The sequence below is a fragment of the Prunus avium genome, chromosome 6 (assembly GCF_965620075.1).
Source record: "Prunus avium chromosome 6, drPruAviu1.hap1.1, whole genome shotgun sequence".
Taxonomy (NCBI): Eukaryota; Viridiplantae; Streptophyta; class Magnoliopsida; order Rosales; family Rosaceae; genus Prunus; species Prunus avium.
Genome location: NC_142289.1, coordinates 31,032,238 through 31,053,329, shown reverse-complemented (window position 1 = coordinate 31,053,329; position 21,092 = coordinate 31,032,238). Strand labels below are relative to the sequence as shown.

The following is a 21,092-nucleotide window of genomic DNA, read 5'->3' as shown; positions in this document are numbered from 1 at the left end:
TTCTTTTCCTCTACTTCCTGATGTACAAAGGAGAGTTCATATTGACACATCTGGATGCCACATAAGAAATAGGCTTCATATTTGTACAGAAATCCCCATCCCCAACATATACATTATCATTATTTTCAAACAATTGCGATCTCTCCGTCTGAAAAGTATATATCATATAGGGTTTTTTTTTTCAAATGAAAAAAATTACAATGATACAAGTGGTGAACAGAGCCCCTATATAAATTTGAGTAAACATGTTCTCTTTCTGTTTCTGAATGTTTATTAACTTGAAATTTGCTCCATTATTTATGTTGCCCAATAGACTGCTGCGATAAGAGCTTTAGTTCTTCAATGGAGAACTGTTGAATTTCTAGGGTTTTTCAAAGGGAATGAGGAAGACAAGAGGGATGAGTGTATCTCTAAATCTAAAATCGTTGAGTTTCTTTTCTTTCTTTTTTATTTCTGTTTTTACTTTTGCTGTGTGAAATTCCTTTTTATTTATTTAACAAATTATGTAATTAAAACAGATGACATGGGGATGCCATGTCATATGCCACATGTGTTAGTATCCAAAGGTTGGTAAACAAGTGTTAGTATCCAAAGGTTGGTAAACAAGTTGGTAGTGTTACATCATACATGTGAATACATTTAGGAGACAACATTTGTTTAACATATTTGAAATTTGAGAATAAGTTTCATTTTTGTTCTTCTAACATATCCAAATACGAGAAAGAAATCACATGTGTCCAATTTCCATGAGTATCCCAAATCTCACAAAATTGACATCTTGTATTTTTGATTTGGCTAACTGTTGACGTCTTGTATACAATATATCTCTCTATTTCATTCATACACATGGATAGAATTTTTATGTGTCATGATATAAGTCGGGCGATCACACGAAGGTTGTAGAAGTTGCTATAACGGTGAATTTTTACACTCACATTTTAATATAAGAAACTGTTATTGGTTCCTTATGTTTTTCATAAGAGAAAAATTGCACTTTAAGGAATGCTGGGTGACTCTTTTGTAGTGTCAATGAGAATGAAATTAGGGTTGTTGTATGCATCCCATCTCTGTTCATCTGTGGCATATAATATATGCACTCAATCTCAACTAATTTGACAGTAACATAAGTTCTCTCCTGCTTCACTCACTTTGCAAGATCCAGCATTTTCTAGACTGATTATATGTTCCCGGCACCATTGGTTTGCAGCTAGGCTTGTAATCTTCGCATGGCCCCATGGCAATAAAGGTCACGTCTGCAACTTTGTATACAAAACAAAATTCAAATTTCTCCTCAAGGTACGACAATGAAAAAAAGCACCATGAAAGGGCCTCTTGTTTGACCAGAAAGTTTGATGAAGGCCATAGTACCAAAGGATATTTGCTAATATTTGTTCTTCCCTTTGCTATAAGTGAATGTAATGGAAGGAACGGTTCCCCTACTCGCTTACTAATGGACTACTGCCGTAACGAAGGCACGAATTATATACCAAGTCTTTCCTATTCTCCGCAGTTATCAGCTCCTTAAATCAAGACATGCTACTTTAAATTTTCTGTGACTAACAAGATAAAATTAAAAAAATGTTATGGTGACTATTACACAGTCATAACTATAGAGTTTAGTAGTTTTCGGATTTAGAATTTATAAGGGTTTCAAATGCATTGTTTGTAAGTTGTAATAGTGTTCGAACTTAAGAACATTGGTCTGTAAGTTAAGGCTCTTTTCTACTGCGTTAGACTCCGTTTGCATTTTTGCTGTTTTGCGAACACCTTTTTGGAAGGTTGAATTTTACTTATAGAGAATTTGAAATTTGGCAGAAAAGAAACAAGAAGAGACCTTGTCATAGTCCAAAGTTCCAAAGTCCATTGCGAAAAAAGCCATAATATTAAATTAATAGTTTGGTGATGTTTCAACGCGTTGGTGTGGTTTGGTCCCCCCTCCCAAAGTCCTTACGGCATCCAATCGTATATTCCAAGTTTTCACGCGCGAGCCTCATGCATTCTTGGCCCATTGAATTCTATGGAGGCTTGGTATTTGCTGGTAACGGAGGGGCTCCAATTCCCAATTCCCGCGAAAACCCCCAAAATGCAAAACAAGAACAGCTCCCTCTGAATCTCTTCTTTGATTCTTCAATCAATTTCAATTTCAATTTCAATTTCATTGTCTCAAAACTGAAACAAGCTACGATTACCAATTCAAATGGCGGCCATGGCGATGGCGATGGCCGGGTTGATGAACGGAGAGAGAGCAGTGGTGCTTCTGTTCATCGGTCGTGTCCTCTTCTCCCTCCCTCTCTCTCTCCTCTTCCACGGCATCGCCCTCTCTCTCCTCGCTCTCTCCGCTCTCTCCCTCGACATCCTCGCCGACTCTTCCACTTCCCTCGCCCAATTCAACACCAGGTCTTCTCTCCTCTTTCATTTTTCTAAATCTTAGGGTTCTTCAACTTCTTCAGATGATGACTGCGGGCATTATTGTAATTTTCATTGTTTCAGGCCTGGTGCTTCGTCGGGTATACTGTTAGGGGCCGTCACGTTGCCTGCTGTTGTGATCTCCAAAATGATACAGCTCTCACGGGCGTTCTCCTTGGACCAAGTTGGCATTGAAGGTACTGGTTTCGTTTTTTGACTTAATTGGACCGTTATCTTGAGGCATCTAAGCATCTAAACATTAGTGTTAAAGTTCTGAAATTTAGAGACATCAAATTAAGTTAAAATTTTAAATTTCATTTCATTTTTGTAAGGATGAGCTAAAAGGTTCAAGCCCTCATTTTCGACAATTAATTTAATGCTGGCAATTTGTTCTTCATACTATAAAATGTAGCTGAAACGAATATTTTCCTATCTGAGATGAGGTGATAGAAATGACATCTTTTGCATTCCGTTAGCTGGGTACGTAGGTCCTTATAGCAGAATGTTTCTTCTCTTTTGGAGATCATGAACCCTCCTTTTCTCTTTTCTTGATGCAAGATTTTGTAAAGTTTTGTGTTAACTGGTAACTCTTTTCATTTATTGCTTTTATTTGATTTTACAAATTTCCCACCTTTTCTGTTCACCATATGATTCCTCTCTAATATGTTAAAATCTGTTCAATATCTGTACAGAACTTGAATCTTTGACGTTGCAATACTGGGCTGCTTCTGCCAGCTGCCTGAGTGTGCTTATCTTCCTCTGCATAACTCTATGGCGGGCACCTGAGAATATGCCTCCTCCACCTGCACATAATGTTTGGCATGCAAAATTTAGCTTAAGTTGCATAATATTACACACAGCAGTGAGCTTTGTGACTTTTGGTACAGTATCTCTTACTAGTAAGTGGTCTGCATCTCTTTCAAATCCTTTTTTTCTGAATTGATTTAGGAACATGGAAACTGTTCTCTGCTTGTGGTTAAGCCATAATTAATTGGACACTGAATCTTTATTTGCTCCTTCCATACAGGCTTTGAGACTGCATTGAAGTTATTGTGGATGCTCTGTCACGGATTGGCAGCTGTAAAATTAATTCAGCATGTTATTAAAACTTTCCCATCTTGTGCTTCCATCGGTAGATGCCTTGCTACTTTTTCTATTTCACTTACTCTTTCTTGCAAAATGCAATGGAGTTTTTCTTACTGATTGAAGAAGGGAAAAAATGTAACTGCTAAATGGAAATAGTTTAGCTTGTTAGGTAGCAGTTTACTGCCCATAGAGTGTTCATGTTGCCCTCATGTTTTACTGGCTTTTAGCGGTTACACAATTAAAAATTGATGCAACCTAGTTCATATGTTCTGACAGATATTTAAGTTCTTTAAACATTAACTGTCTCAGTCAACTCATCTTGAGTACTTGCAGTTCAATTTTTATATTATTCCTCACCAAATGATCAGATCACTCTCTCTCTCTCTCTCTCTCTCTCTCTCTTCTCATCTCTTCGTGCTTGCTTTCTCTTTCTCTCTTTGTGAAAATCATGTGTTGAGGTATTTCTGGATCTTTTCTATGTAATTGTTGATGTTCTCTTTTCTTTATTTTTTTTTCTTTCTAGGGGAATCATGTCTGGTAACTTCAGGTCTTGTTCTCTATTTTGGTGACATGTTGGCATATACCATTGAAAAGGTTATTGTTTCTGCTCGATTTAGCTATGTTTTCTCTTGACAAATTTGCTTTATATACTCATCTTATTGTTGATAACATTGCTCACATAGGTGTCTGGGTTTACTATGAAATCAGAGGTGGTACAATATGGAAGTAAAAGAAGTGAGATAAGTATTATTATACAGGTATGTTTCTTTAAGAGGTGAAATTGGTTGCAAGTGGTATGACTGGAATCCAAAGGTTGTTCTTTTTTTGTGTGCAGGGATTGCTGCTTGGCCTTCTTCTTTTTCCAATGGTCTTTAAATTTGTTCTTCGAATATGGGAATCCACATTCAGTACAGCCCGTTCTGAAGTTAGGACAAACAACGAGATTTGGAGATCTCTTATCTTCTTTTCTTCCCTTGGATTTATCATGATTGTGATCATTCCGTCATGGATGCAGTTGGTTCAGGATTTTCATATGCATCCGTTGTTATGGTATTACTCTTCATAAATTTGATTTTAATGATACTTGTTTACTTCAACTGCATTGTTTTTATTATCTTCTAACCAACGTGGTTATTGGGTTTCTGTTTGGTGGTAACCCAACACTATAGGTAGGTAATTGATATTTCACGTAACTGGTGCTGTGCTTCACAGATGCATGGACTGAAAGCTTTGCATGGTATTTAATAGAAAATCAAATGCTGCAGTCCATTACATACGTTTTTAAGACTACTAAAAACTAGGCCCTAATGACACAAGTCATAAGTTGCTTCTGTGCTTAACATGGTGAAATATGCTGGAGTGGGGAAGCAATCATAATATACAAGTGCTCTGAAGTCTGAACTAGATACCAAAGGGTCTGCATGCATGTTGATAACATGCATAGGTTGCGACTCCACGTGAATGCAAAACTAGATAATGAACACAAATCTGAATCAAGTATCACTTCTTATTGGTCTGTGCAGTTGCAAGTATGACTTAGGCGAGAGGGAGAGATTGCAATCAGTGATGCCAGCAAAACTGCTTTCCATAGGTTGTGATGTAGGCCTAGAATTGCAATTAACTGGACTTTCTTTATACTTAATTGGTTAGCTATTTTTAAGCTTCAAGTTCCCAATTTTATGCTTGTCATTTTGGTTGCTTTCACACAACTTGAAGTACATCAATCCACGTGTGCACAAAAGCATAAATATTTAATTCGAAGCTCACAATATATTTCCTATACCATGGTACGCCAACATCTTCTGTTCTTTAGTGTTGAAAAGTTTGACATTTTATCTATTTTTACTTCCCCATGTATCATGGTAAGTTGGAATTCCAGGTTTGGAGAACTGGATTGCCAAAATACCATGAATTGGGTACATGATCTGGATTTGGGTTGTGATGGGTATGCAATTTGGTAACTCTACAGCAAACCTTGCATGGGATATCACTTGTATAAGGTTCATCTAAGTTTTCCTTTGTTTGCATAACTTGGCTACTTGCTGTGAATGATACTGCTTTTGGTTCTATTTACCAAAAATATCTAATCTATTCTGCCAGATGGCTATCTTATGTCAGCATCAAATATTTTTTCTTTGACAGGGTACTTTCATTTATTTTTTCGGAACCACTTAAAAGATTATCCTTGTGTGTCTACTGGATGTGCGTGATATATGTGTCTGTTCTAAGGTTCTACAACATTTCAAAGAATAGCAAGATTGAGAGGATTCTACTACGAAAATACTACCATCTGATGGCTGTGTCAATGTTTCTGCCTGCTCTTATCTTCCAGGTGACTTAGGACTAAGGATTGACTGTCATCCTGGTATATAATCTGCATCTTCATTCTGGTTGTGTTTAGATATGCTCACTGTATGTTTCTTTTTCAGCCGGAGTTTCTTGATCTATCATTCGGTGCAGCTTTGGCAGTTTTCTTGGCTTTGGAAATTATTCGAGTAAGTTTCCAAACTAGCACCTTATGTTAATGTCTACAAAGAGAGAGGATAGAAGTCTGTCTTTCTTATTTCATTTTTCTTGACCATATCTTTGTGACTAGGTGTGGAGAATTTGGCCATTGGGACAATCCATACATAAATTTATGAATGCTTTCACTGATCATCGTGACTCAGATCTTCTTATTGTCAGGTATGATGCAAAGTCTTAAATGCATAAGTTTGATGCAAACCCAACTGTGTTGTTTTTTATGTTGTTTGCTTTTTTCAGCCACTTTTCACTCTTATTGGGATGTGCTCTTCCTATTTGGATGTCTTCTGGGTACAATGATCGACCCCTTGCCCCCTTTTCTGGAATTTTAAGCCTCGGAATTGGAGATACAATGGTGAGTGTGCTTGCACTCGATGACCAGGACAGGAGTTACACCTATTGCTTAATTTATTGATTGGAATTTTGTTTTGTTTTTATGTCCAGGCATCAGTTGTTGGGCACAAGTATGGTGTCCTCAGGTGGAGCAAAACTGGCAGTAAGTAATTCTATTGATAAACTTCACCAAAGAAGGTGTTTCCATTAATTTTGTTAATGTACGCAAAACTTTTCCTTGTTCATAGAGAAAACAATTGAAGGGACTGCAGCTGGTATAACATCTGTCTTAGCTGCTTGCTCAGTTCTGCTTCCCCTTCTAGCATCAACTGGATATATTCTTACAGAGGTAGGCATATCTGTCTTTCTCTCTCTGCCAAATTAGCAGATGACCGTTGCTCAATGAACCTATTACTTAGATAATGGAACTGGTTATTTGGTTGAAATTGGTTTGGAAAAGGAATTTCTGAATAAGATACCTAATTAGTCGCCTAATTATGGAGTCAAGTGACCTAGACGAGTTGAGGTGCACTCTATGAACCAGATTAGCTATGCAAGTGCAAGTAGTTCAAGTCCATTTAGTGTTTCCTAATTCAAAACAAAGATGCGGCGGCACCGAGTTGAGGCCGAATTAGCAGTGTTTTTGTGCTGCAGGTTTTTTATCAGCATGGTTAAAATGCATGTGATTTATGTATGAGGTTTGCTAATGCTTTGCATTGCATCTTTTATTGGTGCCTGAATCTTCTGTTCCCCCACCCCATTTCTCCCCACCAAAATAACAAAGAGAGCCATACAGAATGTCGTCATGGTAGCCAGTGTTCTCTCTATTCCCATCTTATATGGATTTGTTCCTTCATCTGCTCATGATTTTGATGCCTAAACTTTTACAGCATTGGGGCTCTCTTCTCGTAGCCGTGACTGTGAGTGGTTTGTTGGAGGCTTACACGGCACAACTTGATAATGCTTTCATACCACTTATATTCTACAGCCTTCTCTGTCTGTGAATGCCGCTCCAACCTCCTGGGCGGAACATAGGTATGGCAGTGGGCAGCGACGAGACCTGCCTAAAATCATCTTCTTTTACATTCATGTACATACTTTGAGCACCTTTTTGTAGATATACAACTAAACTGCTGACAGAGGATACAAACAGCCTGTTGTACTTTAATTTCTTCATAGGTCGAAATGATTTTTGTTTTAGGCTTTAGGAATACATATAAAGGGCAGTTCACTCAACTGTGTCAACATAACATACAAGAATTCACTTTTGTAATTAAAATTCTTTATTTTTCCCCGAGAGAAGGGAAGTGGGTTCCGAGGTTGGTTAGGGAGATAAACAAACGAGGGATGTAGATTTTGTTCTGATACAGATTTAAGTTGTATTAATAATACAAATAGATTTTCTTTCCTTTTTGGCACATTATTATTAATCGACTGCAGAATGTTCTTTTTCATCCATTATGAATTCATAAGTTTGCATTATGTTCAAACCAATTAAGAAACAAAATAAGGGTTAAGTACCCTTTTGGTATCTGTTTTTCTCCAATTTCATTTTGGTCCATGTGTTTGGAATCTTAAAAAAAAATTCAGACCAAAGAACATGTGTTTGGAATTTGATCAATTTGATCCTTGTGTTTTATCCTTGCCACGCATGCTTGAATTAGACGGAAAGGGCCAAAATGGTTTACAGTGACCAAATTGAAAATCTGAGTGAAAGACACGGATCAAGAGATCCATTGCTGAAGATTTTTTTTAAATTTGTTTTGGTTGTAATCAACAGTTGAGGGAGATTCAAATTTGGGACATTTTCCACTTTGAACGTTTAGAAGAGAAGTAGCCCAAGATGGTCTACTGCTTGTTGGATAAACGAGACATATTAACTGGTAAAACCCACAAGAAATTTGAAAGCTCATATATCTACATGTTTACATGCAGTCACCTGAAAAGAAAACATAGCTATTAATTTCTTTGGTGGCAAAAGCCGTAAACAATATGGCACATATATATATATTAACATATCCTAAAATTCATAATTGGAATTAGTTAGTGAATTATTTGGAATAAAACTTTCGTGATAAAATTTCTTATTATTTGGGGGAAGGCTCTCAAATACCATTATTACTTTCAACTAAACACTATTACTATAATAAATAACCTTAGTACATCAATATCATCTCAATATCTATGTTGTCGATATTATCCATTTTTTCATAAAAAAAAAAGTCAATGGAAAATGCTAGGCGTACCACATTTATATACCACATAGACAGTGGCGGATCTACATAGGGGCAAGGGGGGTCAATTGACCCCTGCAAGCCCAGAATCTGCCATAGGAACCCAAGAACTTGACCCCTGCAAATGCCCCGAAGAGGGAGCAGCCATAGCCAAGAGGAAGCAAGCTTGCTTGCTGCCCAGTGCGCGCGAGGAGCCCAGCGGGTAGAAGATGTTCAATGTGTGGGAAAGAGAGGCTTTTAGGTGTTGTATCAAACTCCGGTTTGCTTCTTTCTCTGCTGGTTTGTGGAAGAGAAGTCCCTTTTGGAATTTCCATTATACTCAAACTGGCTCATGGCTTTTTTTTTTGGGTCTGAAAAACTGGCTCATGGCTGAATGCATAAAATCAATATCAGATGCGCACGGGTTTCTCTTAAGTAGGATGGGTTTTTTTATTTATTAATAGGCCATGATAAGCATGGGTGTTTTTTTTATAACATAATAATAATATAATAAAAGTTCCAAAGCATAATTAATTTCTTCTGAATGCCTTGGTAAATAATGAAGTTTTTTTTCATCAAGCAAGCAACCGAACATTATTAAAATATAATAGTTAACATGTTACCTCATTAAAAAACAAGTTAACATATTAAATAGAAACAAGTTAAAAAACAAGTTATATTTTTTTTTTTCACTATATATAAAGCTTTTGATCTAATATATGGAGCAGAACAAATGGGTGTGTAACTCGACATGGAAAGCCAGAAAACAAGGAGTTCAAGAGAGAAGTGTGTGATATTTGGATGCTCAAGTGATGAGCCATAAGAAGCGATGCGTGAAAACCTAATAGAGGATATCGAGAGGACCAAACTAAAGTCTCATGCTGTGAAAAACTGAAGCTTTGATTTCTTTACTTTAGAAGTGAATGGTGTGGTTGAATATTGTTGTTGTTGTTTTTTTTATTTTTTTAATGTGGACAATTGTAATGTGGTTTTTTCTATTAATTAAGAATTATAATATTATCGTTTCATTTTTTTTTGGTTCTATTTTCTATAGATTTTTTTTTACCTTTTATATGTTGACCCCTACAAGGAAAATTCCTGGATCCGCCACTGCACATAGAGGTGGTAAGCCGAGCATTAACCTTTAGCAATTTTTTTGTTTTTTTTGTTTTTGGTATGAGGTTTTCATGATATAAAACCTCGTCGAAAACAATTGTAGGTTAATTGAATTGCTATTTTTTTTCTATTACTTATGAATGATATTGGTATTGTTTAAATTACAAGAATATTCGGTTGTCAATTATTTTTTTATTAAAAAGCTTTAAGCCTTTCAAAATTGCTATTTCCTTTGAAAAAAATTATGGATCCGACAGTGCATGCTATATTGCTGATATTTGATAGACGTTTTGTCTTGATTGATATTCGGAAATATCAACCAAATATGGACCAAATATCTACAATGTACGAGGTAGATTTGTAGTCGGTACCGGCCGACCACTCCTCTTTTCTTTTGCATTATTAAACTATACCGTTCAAATGTTCGTGCTTCTCTTTTGATCCATGGGTTTCTTCACAACCATGTTCACATATTCCTCTCTCAAATAGCATTTTGCCAAGTTCATTTTCATACGTTGGATAAATACTATTCAAACTAGTCAAAATGATGAAGCCCTCTCCGTACCTCATCACCCCAACTAAAAGCTAAAAGAAAGTAATCAGTGAACAACTATAAAAAGAGGAATCAAGAACAGCCCACGGTTTCTTCCATCTAGGGCAACCATGTTAATTAGTTACATTTCCCAGAAAACATATGGATCCTATTGTCGAGACCTTTTTCAATAATGAATCAATCTTGAAATCAATCTCGAACCTGCATTTTTGGTCTCTCTAGCTAACAAAAATAGCTACATGGACAGCTGGACTTGATCCCGCAAATATCACTTTCGATCTTTTATGTTTTATGTCGTGGACAAAATGGTGGACCTTGAGATTGAAAGGCACAAGACTAGACAAGTAAGCGAGCAATTTCATGTGCAAAATTCAAGCATTATGGCCGGTGCGCTGCTGCAAATGCCCCCAAAAATTATGACCACCACCTGGAAGAAGCAACTACAGTTGTTTCAGTTTTGTTATAGAAGACAAACTTAGAGTTTAAGCACCTTAATTTGTTACAATGAATTGTGTTGTCTCAAGTGTGAAGAGAAACATGGTTATGGACAAAGCAGAGCTTTCTTAATTGTGTTTGTATATATGTGAGAATAAAGGTCAAGAATATTTGATGAAATTGCATGTATAGTTCCTGAGAAGTAGAGTCTGCTGGTTCATTTCATATATACCATGAATGACTTAAACTAAAAGTTACTCATAAGTTCATTGTCCAATGATTAGGAGTGTCATGTTACTTGAGTTATTATTTAGAACACACAAACACAAAAGAATAGGAGTAAAACGTATGATAAGAATGTTAAATTTCAGAGAGACTGGCCAGCGGTCAAGGGCAGATCTACGTATGGGTTAAAGTGGGCTCTAGCTTAGTATTAAATTTGGAGATGAAAAAATTAGTGTTAATTTTATATGTCAAACCCAGGTTAATTAAAAATAGTCCACCTCTCTTTGTTGAAATTAGCCTATCCCAAACGTAAGATTTCATCTCTAGAGACACCCACAAACATCAAACATCATGTTTTTCTATTACCCACCTATGTATAACTTTATATTTGAACTTGAGAGCTTAGAAGTAGTAGGTCTCCTCCTCTTTAAAATTGTATCAACCTATATTCAATGAGTTCTTATTAGTAAGTTTTTCTCTTACTTTTTGTTTAATTTCCAATTTCAATTGTTATTGTTAGCTTTTTATGATTTAGGGTTTGGGTGTTAAATTTTGGGGACTTTTTTCTTATGCAATTTGATTTTATTGATGACTCATCCTTTTTTTGGTTTAATCTATTCATAAATTTATCTATGCTTTTATATAGTTTACTTGTCGCTTGGTTCTGTTGAATGGTTGTAGCTTGTGATTGTGCAATTATAAATCTATATTACTGCATCCCCTACTTCTATGTCTACTCCCATAAAATTTTAAAATTGTTAATTAAAAAATAGTTGCTACCACTCATTTCCTTTGCATGTAAACTTGTTTTAGGGGAAAAAAAAAGGGTAATATGATGGATCTCCCATAAAAAAATATTAGTCCACTCCTATAAAATTTCATGGGTCCGCCTTTGTCAACAGCCCACTACTAGCTTCACCGATATTGTTCCCAACTTAACCATCTACAAAGCTCAGTAGGGGTGTGGGGTTTTATCACAAAAGCCCTCGGTGATATTAGTAATGGAATCATTTATTATATGTTGTATTTTATTTAGTCAAGTTTGTGAGACTTAAATTATTCAACAAAGAATTGAATCCCAGTAGCTCACAAGATCTACAATGACTATTATGGTTGGTTGATATAATTTTTACGAACAGAACTTTACCACTTAATGCACAAAACGTAAAAATGTAGAACATAACAAGAAGTATTTTGGAGATCAATGAAAAAAGACAAGAAGATTTCACATTGATCAAGATTTATAATAATAACTGTTTCACCCCTAGAATAGATACTCGGTCTCACTTTACCCCTTCAAACTGAAATTTTCCCATTTAACCCCTGAATCTCTAAAAATTGCTGAAATTTTCTCACTTTACCACTTCCGTTTATTTTCATCCACAAAACCGTTAAATGTGATGACATGGCATGGACATTCTAGAAATTTTAGCTCCTTATCTTCTCTCTTCTCTATGCTTCTCTCTCCCCTCCCCTCCCCTCACTAGACCCAACCCCCACCCCAGACTTAACCCTTCATGGAATTACTCAACACACCCAAACCACCACCACTCAAAATTTTAAAAAAAAATCTCCTCGACAGGCACTCCCCATATTCTCTCTTGGCAGAGAGAGAGAGAGGTATATAGAAGAAAGAATAGGGGAGGGGGTGGGTGTTGGGTCTAGGGAGGGGATGGGAGAGAGAGAGAGGGGGGGGGGGGGAGGGGAGAGAAGAGAGAGGTAGAGAGAGAGAAGAGATAAGATAGATAGTTAAAATTACTAGAATGCCCATGCCATGTTAGCACCCTTAATGGTTTTGTGGACGGAAATTGACAGAAGTGGTAAAATGAAAAATTTTCAGTTTAAGGGAATAAAGTAAAACCGAGCATCATTTTCAGCAGGTGAAATAATAAATAAGCCTTATTTTTAAAAGACTCACGGTCACACACATAGCCTTACAAAAGGAAGTACGAATAGTTCTTTTAAGGGTACTGAAACCAAAAATCCAATACAGTCCTCCCATTTTTCCTTGGACAAATCGTAATTTATTTTCCCACATATGCTCACCACTAGGCTAACCTCAACTTATCATTTCATCTTTATTTATTTTTATGCAAATGATATTTGGGTAGGAATAATCAAACCTAAGACCTTTAGTGCAGGGGTAAATGCTCTTAACCAACTATAATCCCCTTGTTGTTTGTCCTCCTAATTACATGAGTGATTATAAAATACTACGGTAATACGGCTACGTGGTACATCTTATACACGTGTTATAATATAAGTGGATATTTATTAATACTATTCCCTAAAAGAGGGAAAAATAAACCATGTTGCCCACCCATTTTATAACATGTGTATAAAATATATCAAGTGGTCATACCACCGTAATATTCTATAATTTCTCCAAACATGACCTTCAAGTGATCAATTAATCATATGATATGTTGATAATGTCTCGGGAACAAATAACTACAATAATACAAATACTGGTTTAAAATTGTTCCACTGCTCTTATTAATCAGAAAGGTGCCATACATTATACATATATATATATATATATATATATATATATATATATATATGAAAGATGCATTTGGATTTTGTCACGTACCGAAAGCTGTGGTACCTTGTACGGTCCCCCACCATTTATAGAAACGACCTGTATGTATATTTTCAGGTGGGGAAGGACAAAAGGACGGAGGTTAAAGTATTATTGTATGTACACCGGTGGTGGTGGTTCTAATGGGGCTACCTGTGTGAATAGCTTAATTGGGAGGGTCATTATGTAACATTTTTGGAAATAATTCTTTCATAAAATTTTAAATATATCTTTGAATTTACAAAGAACCACATTTAGGTTGAATGGGCGATAACCACTCCAGGTCTTAATGTGGCTCCGTCATTGTATACGCCACATACACGATGTCGAGAGTTCCGTGTCAGATTTTACACCATGTAGTAGTAGTACTGCTTTATAAGCATGCGTATGTCCGGCCTCCAGATCTTTTCATGGCACTGCAGATGCATCATATTTTGGAGGGAAAGGGGAAGATCATATTATGGATTGGTTGCAGTAAGAAGCACATGATATTATGGATTCGCATGAGAGATAAGATATTTGAAGCACATGATGTTATTCTACAAATATATTAATCCAATCTTAATCCGGTGGACGTATTTCTCACACTGCAAATGTTATGAATTCATCGTTCTTTTGAACACGCACAAATCCCAAGACACTCAAATCTTTAGATATTAGAACAACATCGGTCCTTGTAAAGCATAAGTTATGCCTTTCATATAGAACACATTTCAGTGCAAAACTTTAAAATAAAATAAAAATTGCCATAAGATGAGCAACATATATATAGCTCACTATATATAGTTGATTGGGATGCTTTCTGGGTTGAGATCGAGTTGACTGGTTCGCCATAGCTCGTTAAATTTCATAATGAAATTAGACGGAGGAATTAATTAATACATAACGCATGGCAAAAGATGAGTAGCAATGTCGTAAATGATTTTGGTAGAGGAAGAAATTGACATGACAGGAGTTAAAGGGACGTCTCATGCTAAGTTGGAAGCTATAAGTCATTCACGCTCACATGGGCTGGTCTCCCCAAAGTTGACTCCACACAGTGCAGCACCTTGTCGTTTCTTTTTTCTTGCTAGTCGATACTGTAAATAGAAACCGTCCAGTACCCTAACACTATAGAATAAAGTGAGCTAACGTACCAAAAATACCATCAATCAAACATAGATCAAAAGAAAAGAAACTAATTAAAGCACAATATTCATGGCCAAATCTAGAACTACTAGTACTACTTGCAAGAAGAAGAAGAGCATTGTCAAGCTCAAAATTGTAGTCGAAAAGCTTAGAAAAAGTCTATTATTCGGTAGGTCAAAATCATCAGATTCCAACTGCGATGACTCAAAAAATGTGCCCGAAGATGTGAAGGAGGGTCACTTTGCTGTGATAGCTGTGGATGGAGATGAACCAAAGAGATTTGTGGTTTTGACCATGAAGGTGCAATCACCATTCCTTGTCCGCCAAGCGAGCTTGAGAAGATTTTACATGATGATCAGCAATGGCAAGAGGAAGAAAGGCTCGTCTATAGTAAATGGGGTTTTTGTAAAACTGTGGTACAGAGCTACTGATCACGAACAAGATTTCTCTCTTCTCCTAGCCTTGCCTAGTGAGAGGCTTACACTGTAGAGATGAGGGGTGTAGATTCTATTGGGACACTGATAAGATTTGTTGTATGAATACAAATAGATTCTTGCCCCTTCTTAAATTCTTAAACCCTAAACCTAAAACCCTAGACACAGTAAGTAGAAGCCCTCGAAAGGTGTGTGAAAGGCATCTACTACATATATGTTTGCATTATTTCTTTAAGCATTTTAAGACGTTTTTGGGATGATGTATCCGATCAGTTCTGACAAAACTGGATTGCTTATTTAATTATTTTAACACTTATTAAAACACTTTCATGCTGGAAATGATACAATTAATGTCCATATACAGTCGGCCAAGGAGTTCATGTGTGCCTGTTGGTACAACTATGACCTTAATCAGCACCGCGACAGGCTTAAATCATACAACTTGCCATGCATGATGCATCTACAGGACCTGATATTGGTTTTTTTTTTCTTTTCCGGATATTAATTTCTTTATTACTTTTCATATTTGACACATTCTGCTTTTTGGTCCGATGTGTCTCTTAGAGCATCTCCTTAATATCAAACATTAAATTTGAATTTGATGACGTAATTGGCAATTTGACACATAATATAGTTACATTCCACTCGACATGTCAAATTAAAATATTATTTTATTACATAGTGTTTATTAGTTTATTACTTTCTAGGCACATTCATTGAAAAATAATGAAATAACATCACAAAGTCAAACAGCCAAAAATAACAGCATGGAATATAAATGTTATTTCACGTAGGATTTAACATTTCAATTGGAGTAAATTTCAGCTATTTTTTATACATGCTAAAGATGCCACGTTGTTTAACATCTCCCTTGGAGATGCTCTTATATATATATACTTTTTGATACCAAATACCACTCTACATCGTAGGTATTTGATTACTTTTTGTTTTTGTCTTTATTTGGTCGACATTCAACGTTGACAACATAATTAGTAGCAGCCAATCACACATTACGGTTGTGATTGCCTTTTGTGACAACAATATTCCATGTTAACTCTTCAAACAGCAATGTGCCGAGTTCAAACTAATCAAAATGATGGGGTCCTTTCCGTACCTACCCCAACGAATACGAAAACGAACCTTAACTAGTTCCTGTGGTTTTCTCCCTTCTGTTGAGACCTTTATATTCAATAATGAATCAATCTTGAAATTAATCGAGATGGGGGTGTCACTTATTGAACCTGCATTCTTGGTCTTTTCTCTAACAAAATATCTAGGTGTAACCAGCTAGATTTTGATCCCACAAATATCACTTTTTCCATGCCTATCACAAAACTTTAGATCTTTTCGGTTCCATATCATCGACAAAACGGTGGACCTTGAAACCGAAAGACACGAGACTAGACGAGTGAGTGAGTGAGTGAGTAAGTGAGTGAGCAATTTCATGCTCAAATTGCAAGCATTAGGGGCCCAAGCTTAGACTCAACCTTCTTTTTTATGACCTTTGGGGGTGCTACAAATTGCAACCAAAAGCTTATCACGTGGAAGAAACCTAGAAACAATGAGTACAGTTGTTTTGCAAGAGAAACATTGGTTGGGTTTACTAAATCCAACCAATTTTTAAGAATTAAGTAAATCCAGGACCTCAGTGCAAACACCTATGATCCCCTAAACCCTAAACCCTAAACCCTAAACAAGCTCATCCAATTTTACACGACCTTCAAATGCTCTATATCTGACCATGTTCTGCTTTTAAAAAAAGTTGTTCGCCTAAAATTGTTGCTGTGTAATTAGAAAGATGGAGTAGTACAGTTACAGTACATGATAGATTTTGACGGATACTGAAAGCTCTGGTTGCTTGTACGGTCCACCACCATTTTAGAAAGCACTTTTATTTTATATGTACTTTTCAGGTGGGGAAATACAAAAGGACAGAGATTAGAGCAAGTTGTCCATGCAGGTACTGTTATATGTAGGCCTTATATGCACTGGCAGATCTAGGAATTTTTCAGTCAATGTGCAATTTTGAAAGGAAAATGCTAGGGAGACCAACTTGGGATACCAACTCTCTAATAGAGCGTGGGATCCATTGTATTGGTGGGCTCCACCTCTATTAGAGAGTTGGTACCCAAGTTGGTCTCCCTAGCATGACCCATTTTGAAAGGATGAAAACTCTGTGTGGATTAATCTAAGGTTTTTTACCTAGATTGACCTTAGGTCTCTTCATGCATTCATATCATACATGAAAAATTGTTTTATATAAAAATATTGACTAAGTATGAAAAATGGTTTTTCAGAATAATCATTTTCTCAAGATAATTTTTGGCGGCTTTTATTCCTTACACATCAAATAAGAAAACTAGATTTTATGGGATTTTATTATGAAGTATATATTGACTTAATGAGCCATCATTTTTAGCCTAAATCATATTTTGCACTAAAACCAATTTTTCATATTTTGATTTGGTCGGAATTTGATTTTCTAGTATTTTTATTTGAATCCAAATGGAGGGTACTTCCTTATTTTCATTGTAAACTTAAGTAAATTGAGTAATATAAAAATAAATGAAAGTAAAAGGACAAAGACATTTACTTAAAGGAAAATGCTAGGCTTACCACATTTTTCATACCATATTCATACCACCTCTCTAATAGAGGTGGGCCCCATTGTATTGGTGGGCTCCACCTCTATTAGAGAGGTGGTATGAATGTGGTATGAAAAATGTGGTAAGCCTAGCATTACCTTTACTTAAATGTGGAAAATGGAAATAAGGTAATCTGTACACCTGGAGTGCACAACCACCAGCTAAGTAAATGGGCAATTTGAAGCACCTACAATGGTTTTTCCGGTAAGAAAAGGTGCAACACCTCCTTGCACCTTAATAGGTCCGCCAGTGCTTATATGTACACCATGTGGATTACAAGAACACTTTTATCACCACATCCATCGAAGGTGTTTTATTTTTATTTTTTACAAGCGATATTGGGGGAGGGGGTTTACACAATATTTATTGGGTGCCTGAAGATTTTGAACCTTAAACAAGAGGGGAAAAAAAGGAGGAAAAAGTTGGGTTAAGTTAAAGTGAACATTTGAATCAATGAAAAACACAATAAAGTAATTCTAGTGAACGCTCAAAGATCATAAGAGTAATAAAGAAATAAAAAAGATCTCCTTCCTCATGAGAGCCAAAGCTGTAACTGTTAACTCAACACCATGCCCATGTGGGAAGATGGAAAAGGTCACCACGGTTTGAGAAAAGAACAAGATATTTATTTCAGAAATAAACATGATGATCTCGTGGAATGCACGTGCATGAGAGAAATGAAAATTTTAAACAAGAACCACAGAAATCAAACTTTAGAATGGAGACATGCATTTCACACATCAAAGAAATTTAGTGATGGAGGACGAATCCGCGTCAAAATTGTACACTGCGTACTTCAATCAAAAGCATGAGTACGCCCTGCAGGTCAAGCTCCTCAATGGAATCTGCAGATGTATCGTCTTTGGAAGGTAGATTATATTACATGCATTAAAAATAAGATTAAGGAGCACATAACCTAATTAAGTACTTCGTTTCGTATAAACTTTCTGCGAGAAATAAGAGTGTTGAAGATCAGTAGAGGAATAGCAGTGTCGTTAATCATTTTGGCAGAGGAAGAGGTTGACATGACGAGTTAAAAGGGACGTCTCATGCTAAGTTGGAAGCTACTCACATGGGCTGGTTTCCCCCAAATTTAACTCTACACGCTCACAACACAACTTTATCAACACATTTCTCTTTCTTGCCATGTCAAAGTAAATTGAAGCCGTCCAATCTTATCCCCAACACCATATATAATGAAGTTAGCTAACGTACCAAAAAATACCATCAATCCAATATACAAAAAAAGAAAATAGATTAAACGCACTTTTCATGGCTAAGTCTAGAACTACAAGTACTACTTGCAAGAAGAAGAGCATTGTCAAGCTCAAAATTGTAGTTGAAAAGCTACAAAGAAGTTTTTCATTGGGCAGATCAAAATCATCATCAAATTCCAACTTTGATGACTCAAAAAATGTGCCAGAAGATGTGAAGGAGGGCCACTTTGCTGTGATAGCTGTGGATGGAGATGAACCAAAGAGGTTTGTTGTGGCATTGAGTTACTTGACTCACCCAACTTTTCTGAAGCTGTTGGAGCAAGCGGCTGAGGAGTATGGTTTTGACCATGAGGGTGCCCTTATGATTCCTTGCCATCCAAGCGAGCTCGAGAAGATTTTAGATGAGGATCAGAAATGGCAGGAGTAACAAGGAGGCTCCTCTAGTGATGGTAATTGGAGTTCTTGAAGCTATGGTGCAGAGCTGCTGATCATCATCAAGTTTGATTTTTCGTAAATTTTCAGCAATATGGTGCTCTATTGTATGCATTTGCTCATGCATGTTCTCATTGATTTGGCTCACCATAGAAGTGTTGGGATGAAGTTTGGAGTCGAAATCGGGATGAAGATGTGTTTGACAGCCTCGTGTTAGCTTAGTGTTGGGAGTGGGGAAACCCTAAGAGTGACACTAAGAGAGGGTTACCGAGGGTGAGAGAGATTAAGAAGTAGTTTACTAAAGATGAGATATGTAATCAAAATTGCTTCTTTTTAATTAGCAGTGAAATTTCTCTAAGCTTAATTAGATGCAATGTTGGAATAATCGTAAAATAGATTTTTTTTTTTTTTTTTTTGGTCTGAACCACGAGGTGGTCTTGGATGGGCCCCAACTATGGGTGGCACCTTTAAGCCTTAACCACAACCCAGACTAATCCCCGCTCACACCGGGTCAGCCCGTAAGGGGTAAAGTGTTGGCCAAAGTGGTGACTCCATACGAGAGCAGGGATCGAACCCCTGACCTCTCTTAAGGAATGAGAGTGCCGAACCACTCACACCAACCACCTTAGTTAAATAGATTCTTCTTTTATTGATTGGAACGTTGTTATTTATTTATTTTATTTTTTTGGACGAAGAACGTTGTTATTATTGGCAAGACCACTCCCATTAAGAATTTATGAGGAATATAAAAATAAATATAATAAGAGTTTATAAAAAAGAACTATTCATATTGGCATTTGATACACGCTATCTTGGATTTTCGGTTTTAATTTGTTTTTATAAAAAATGTCAAACTTTTTTTCTATATCATTCGAATCCCTTCTCTTCCTTGATTAAAAAACAAAAAACTGAAATCTATTTTTAAAAAAATTTACTTTTGTTACTCATCCCTCTCATCCTCTCTCTCAATTGCATCGATCTTCGCTCCCATTCTCACTCTCATTTTCCTCTATACTCTAGCACAAAAAATGAAATCTACTAAAATTAAAATGGTTATCAAACATGCCTTTAGTTTATAGTTTTTCTTGCAATCAACCTAAAACGTAATACTTTTCTTAACATCTTTAGACTTGTAAGACTTGTAAAAATGGGCCAAAGTAATTTTTCCTTCTGTGAAAGTAAGTTCTATAAACATGAAGTTTGTTCATTAGGATCTTTCTTGTCATAAATCAGGTAATGTAGATTGACATTGAGCACAGAAAAGCCCTCTCAATTCATTACCGAAATATATGTTTGTAGAATAGATTTCCGTACTTTATGTTTGTGCTTGTCTTGATTGATTGGTTTTCTCACAACCACGTTCACATATTATCCTCTCAAATTGCATCGTACGTGCCAATTTTCATGACCAATATGTCATGAAAAATAGCATTCAAACCAATCAAAATGGTAGAGCCCTTTTCGTACCTTACCCCAACGAAAAGTCCTAAAAGTCTCAATTAGTTTCTCCCCCATATGTGGCAACAATGCTAATTAGTTTTATTGCCTAAAGAACATGATGAAGCCTGTTGTCGAGACCTTTTCCCGATAATGAATATCAATCTTGAAATTAATTGACGGGGGTTTTGGGCCTTTCTCTAACGAAAAATAAAAATATGGGTGTAACCAGCTAGGTTTTGATATCCCCACAAATATATAACTTTTTTTTTTCCATGCCGAACCTTTTGTCTTCCATGTGATCGACAAAACAGTGGACCTTGAAACT

The 21,092-nt window shown here is 36.3% G+C and overlaps 2 protein-coding genes and 1 pseudogene across 3 annotated transcripts; all 3 read left to right on the top strand.

The window, feature by feature from the left end:
- Positions 1-1,919: 1,919 nt before the first annotated feature.
- Positions 1,920-7,756, top strand: LOC110755445 (phosphatidate cytidylyltransferase family protein). 2 transcript variants are annotated; one of them, XM_021956645.2, is made up of 14 exons: positions 1,920-2,397; positions 2,491-2,603; positions 3,099-3,287; positions 3,434-3,538; positions 4,016-4,086; positions 4,176-4,250; positions 4,328-4,542; positions 5,635-5,824; positions 5,922-5,987; positions 6,089-6,177; positions 6,256-6,370; positions 6,460-6,511; positions 6,597-6,697; positions 7,239-7,756. In XM_021956645.2, the coding sequence occupies exons 1-14, from the start codon at positions 2,198-2,200 to the stop codon at positions 7,350-7,352; spliced, it is 1,695 nt and encodes a 564-aa protein (XP_021812337.1). In that variant the 5' UTR covers positions 1,920-2,197; the 3' UTR covers positions 7,353-7,756. The 2 variants fall into 2 exon arrangements, with proteins under 2 accessions (XP_021812337.1, XP_021812336.1); XM_021956644.2 differs by having other exon boundaries at positions 1,921-2,397; positions 3,099-3,305.
- A 6,912-nt stretch (positions 7,757-14,668) lies between these two features.
- LOC110755401 (uncharacterized) lies at positions 14,669-15,101 on the top strand (annotated as a pseudogene).
- Positions 15,102-18,924: 3,823 nt separating this feature from the next.
- Positions 18,925-19,822, top strand: LOC110755469 (protein SMALL AUXIN UP-REGULATED RNA 51-like). Its single transcript, XM_021956678.2, has one exon. It carries the CDS (start codon positions 18,951-18,953, stop codon positions 19,320-19,322), a length of 372 nt encoding a protein of 123 aa, XP_021812370.1. The 5' UTR covers positions 18,925-18,950; the 3' UTR covers positions 19,323-19,822.
- The last annotated feature ends 1,270 nt before the right edge of the window (positions 19,823-21,092 follow it).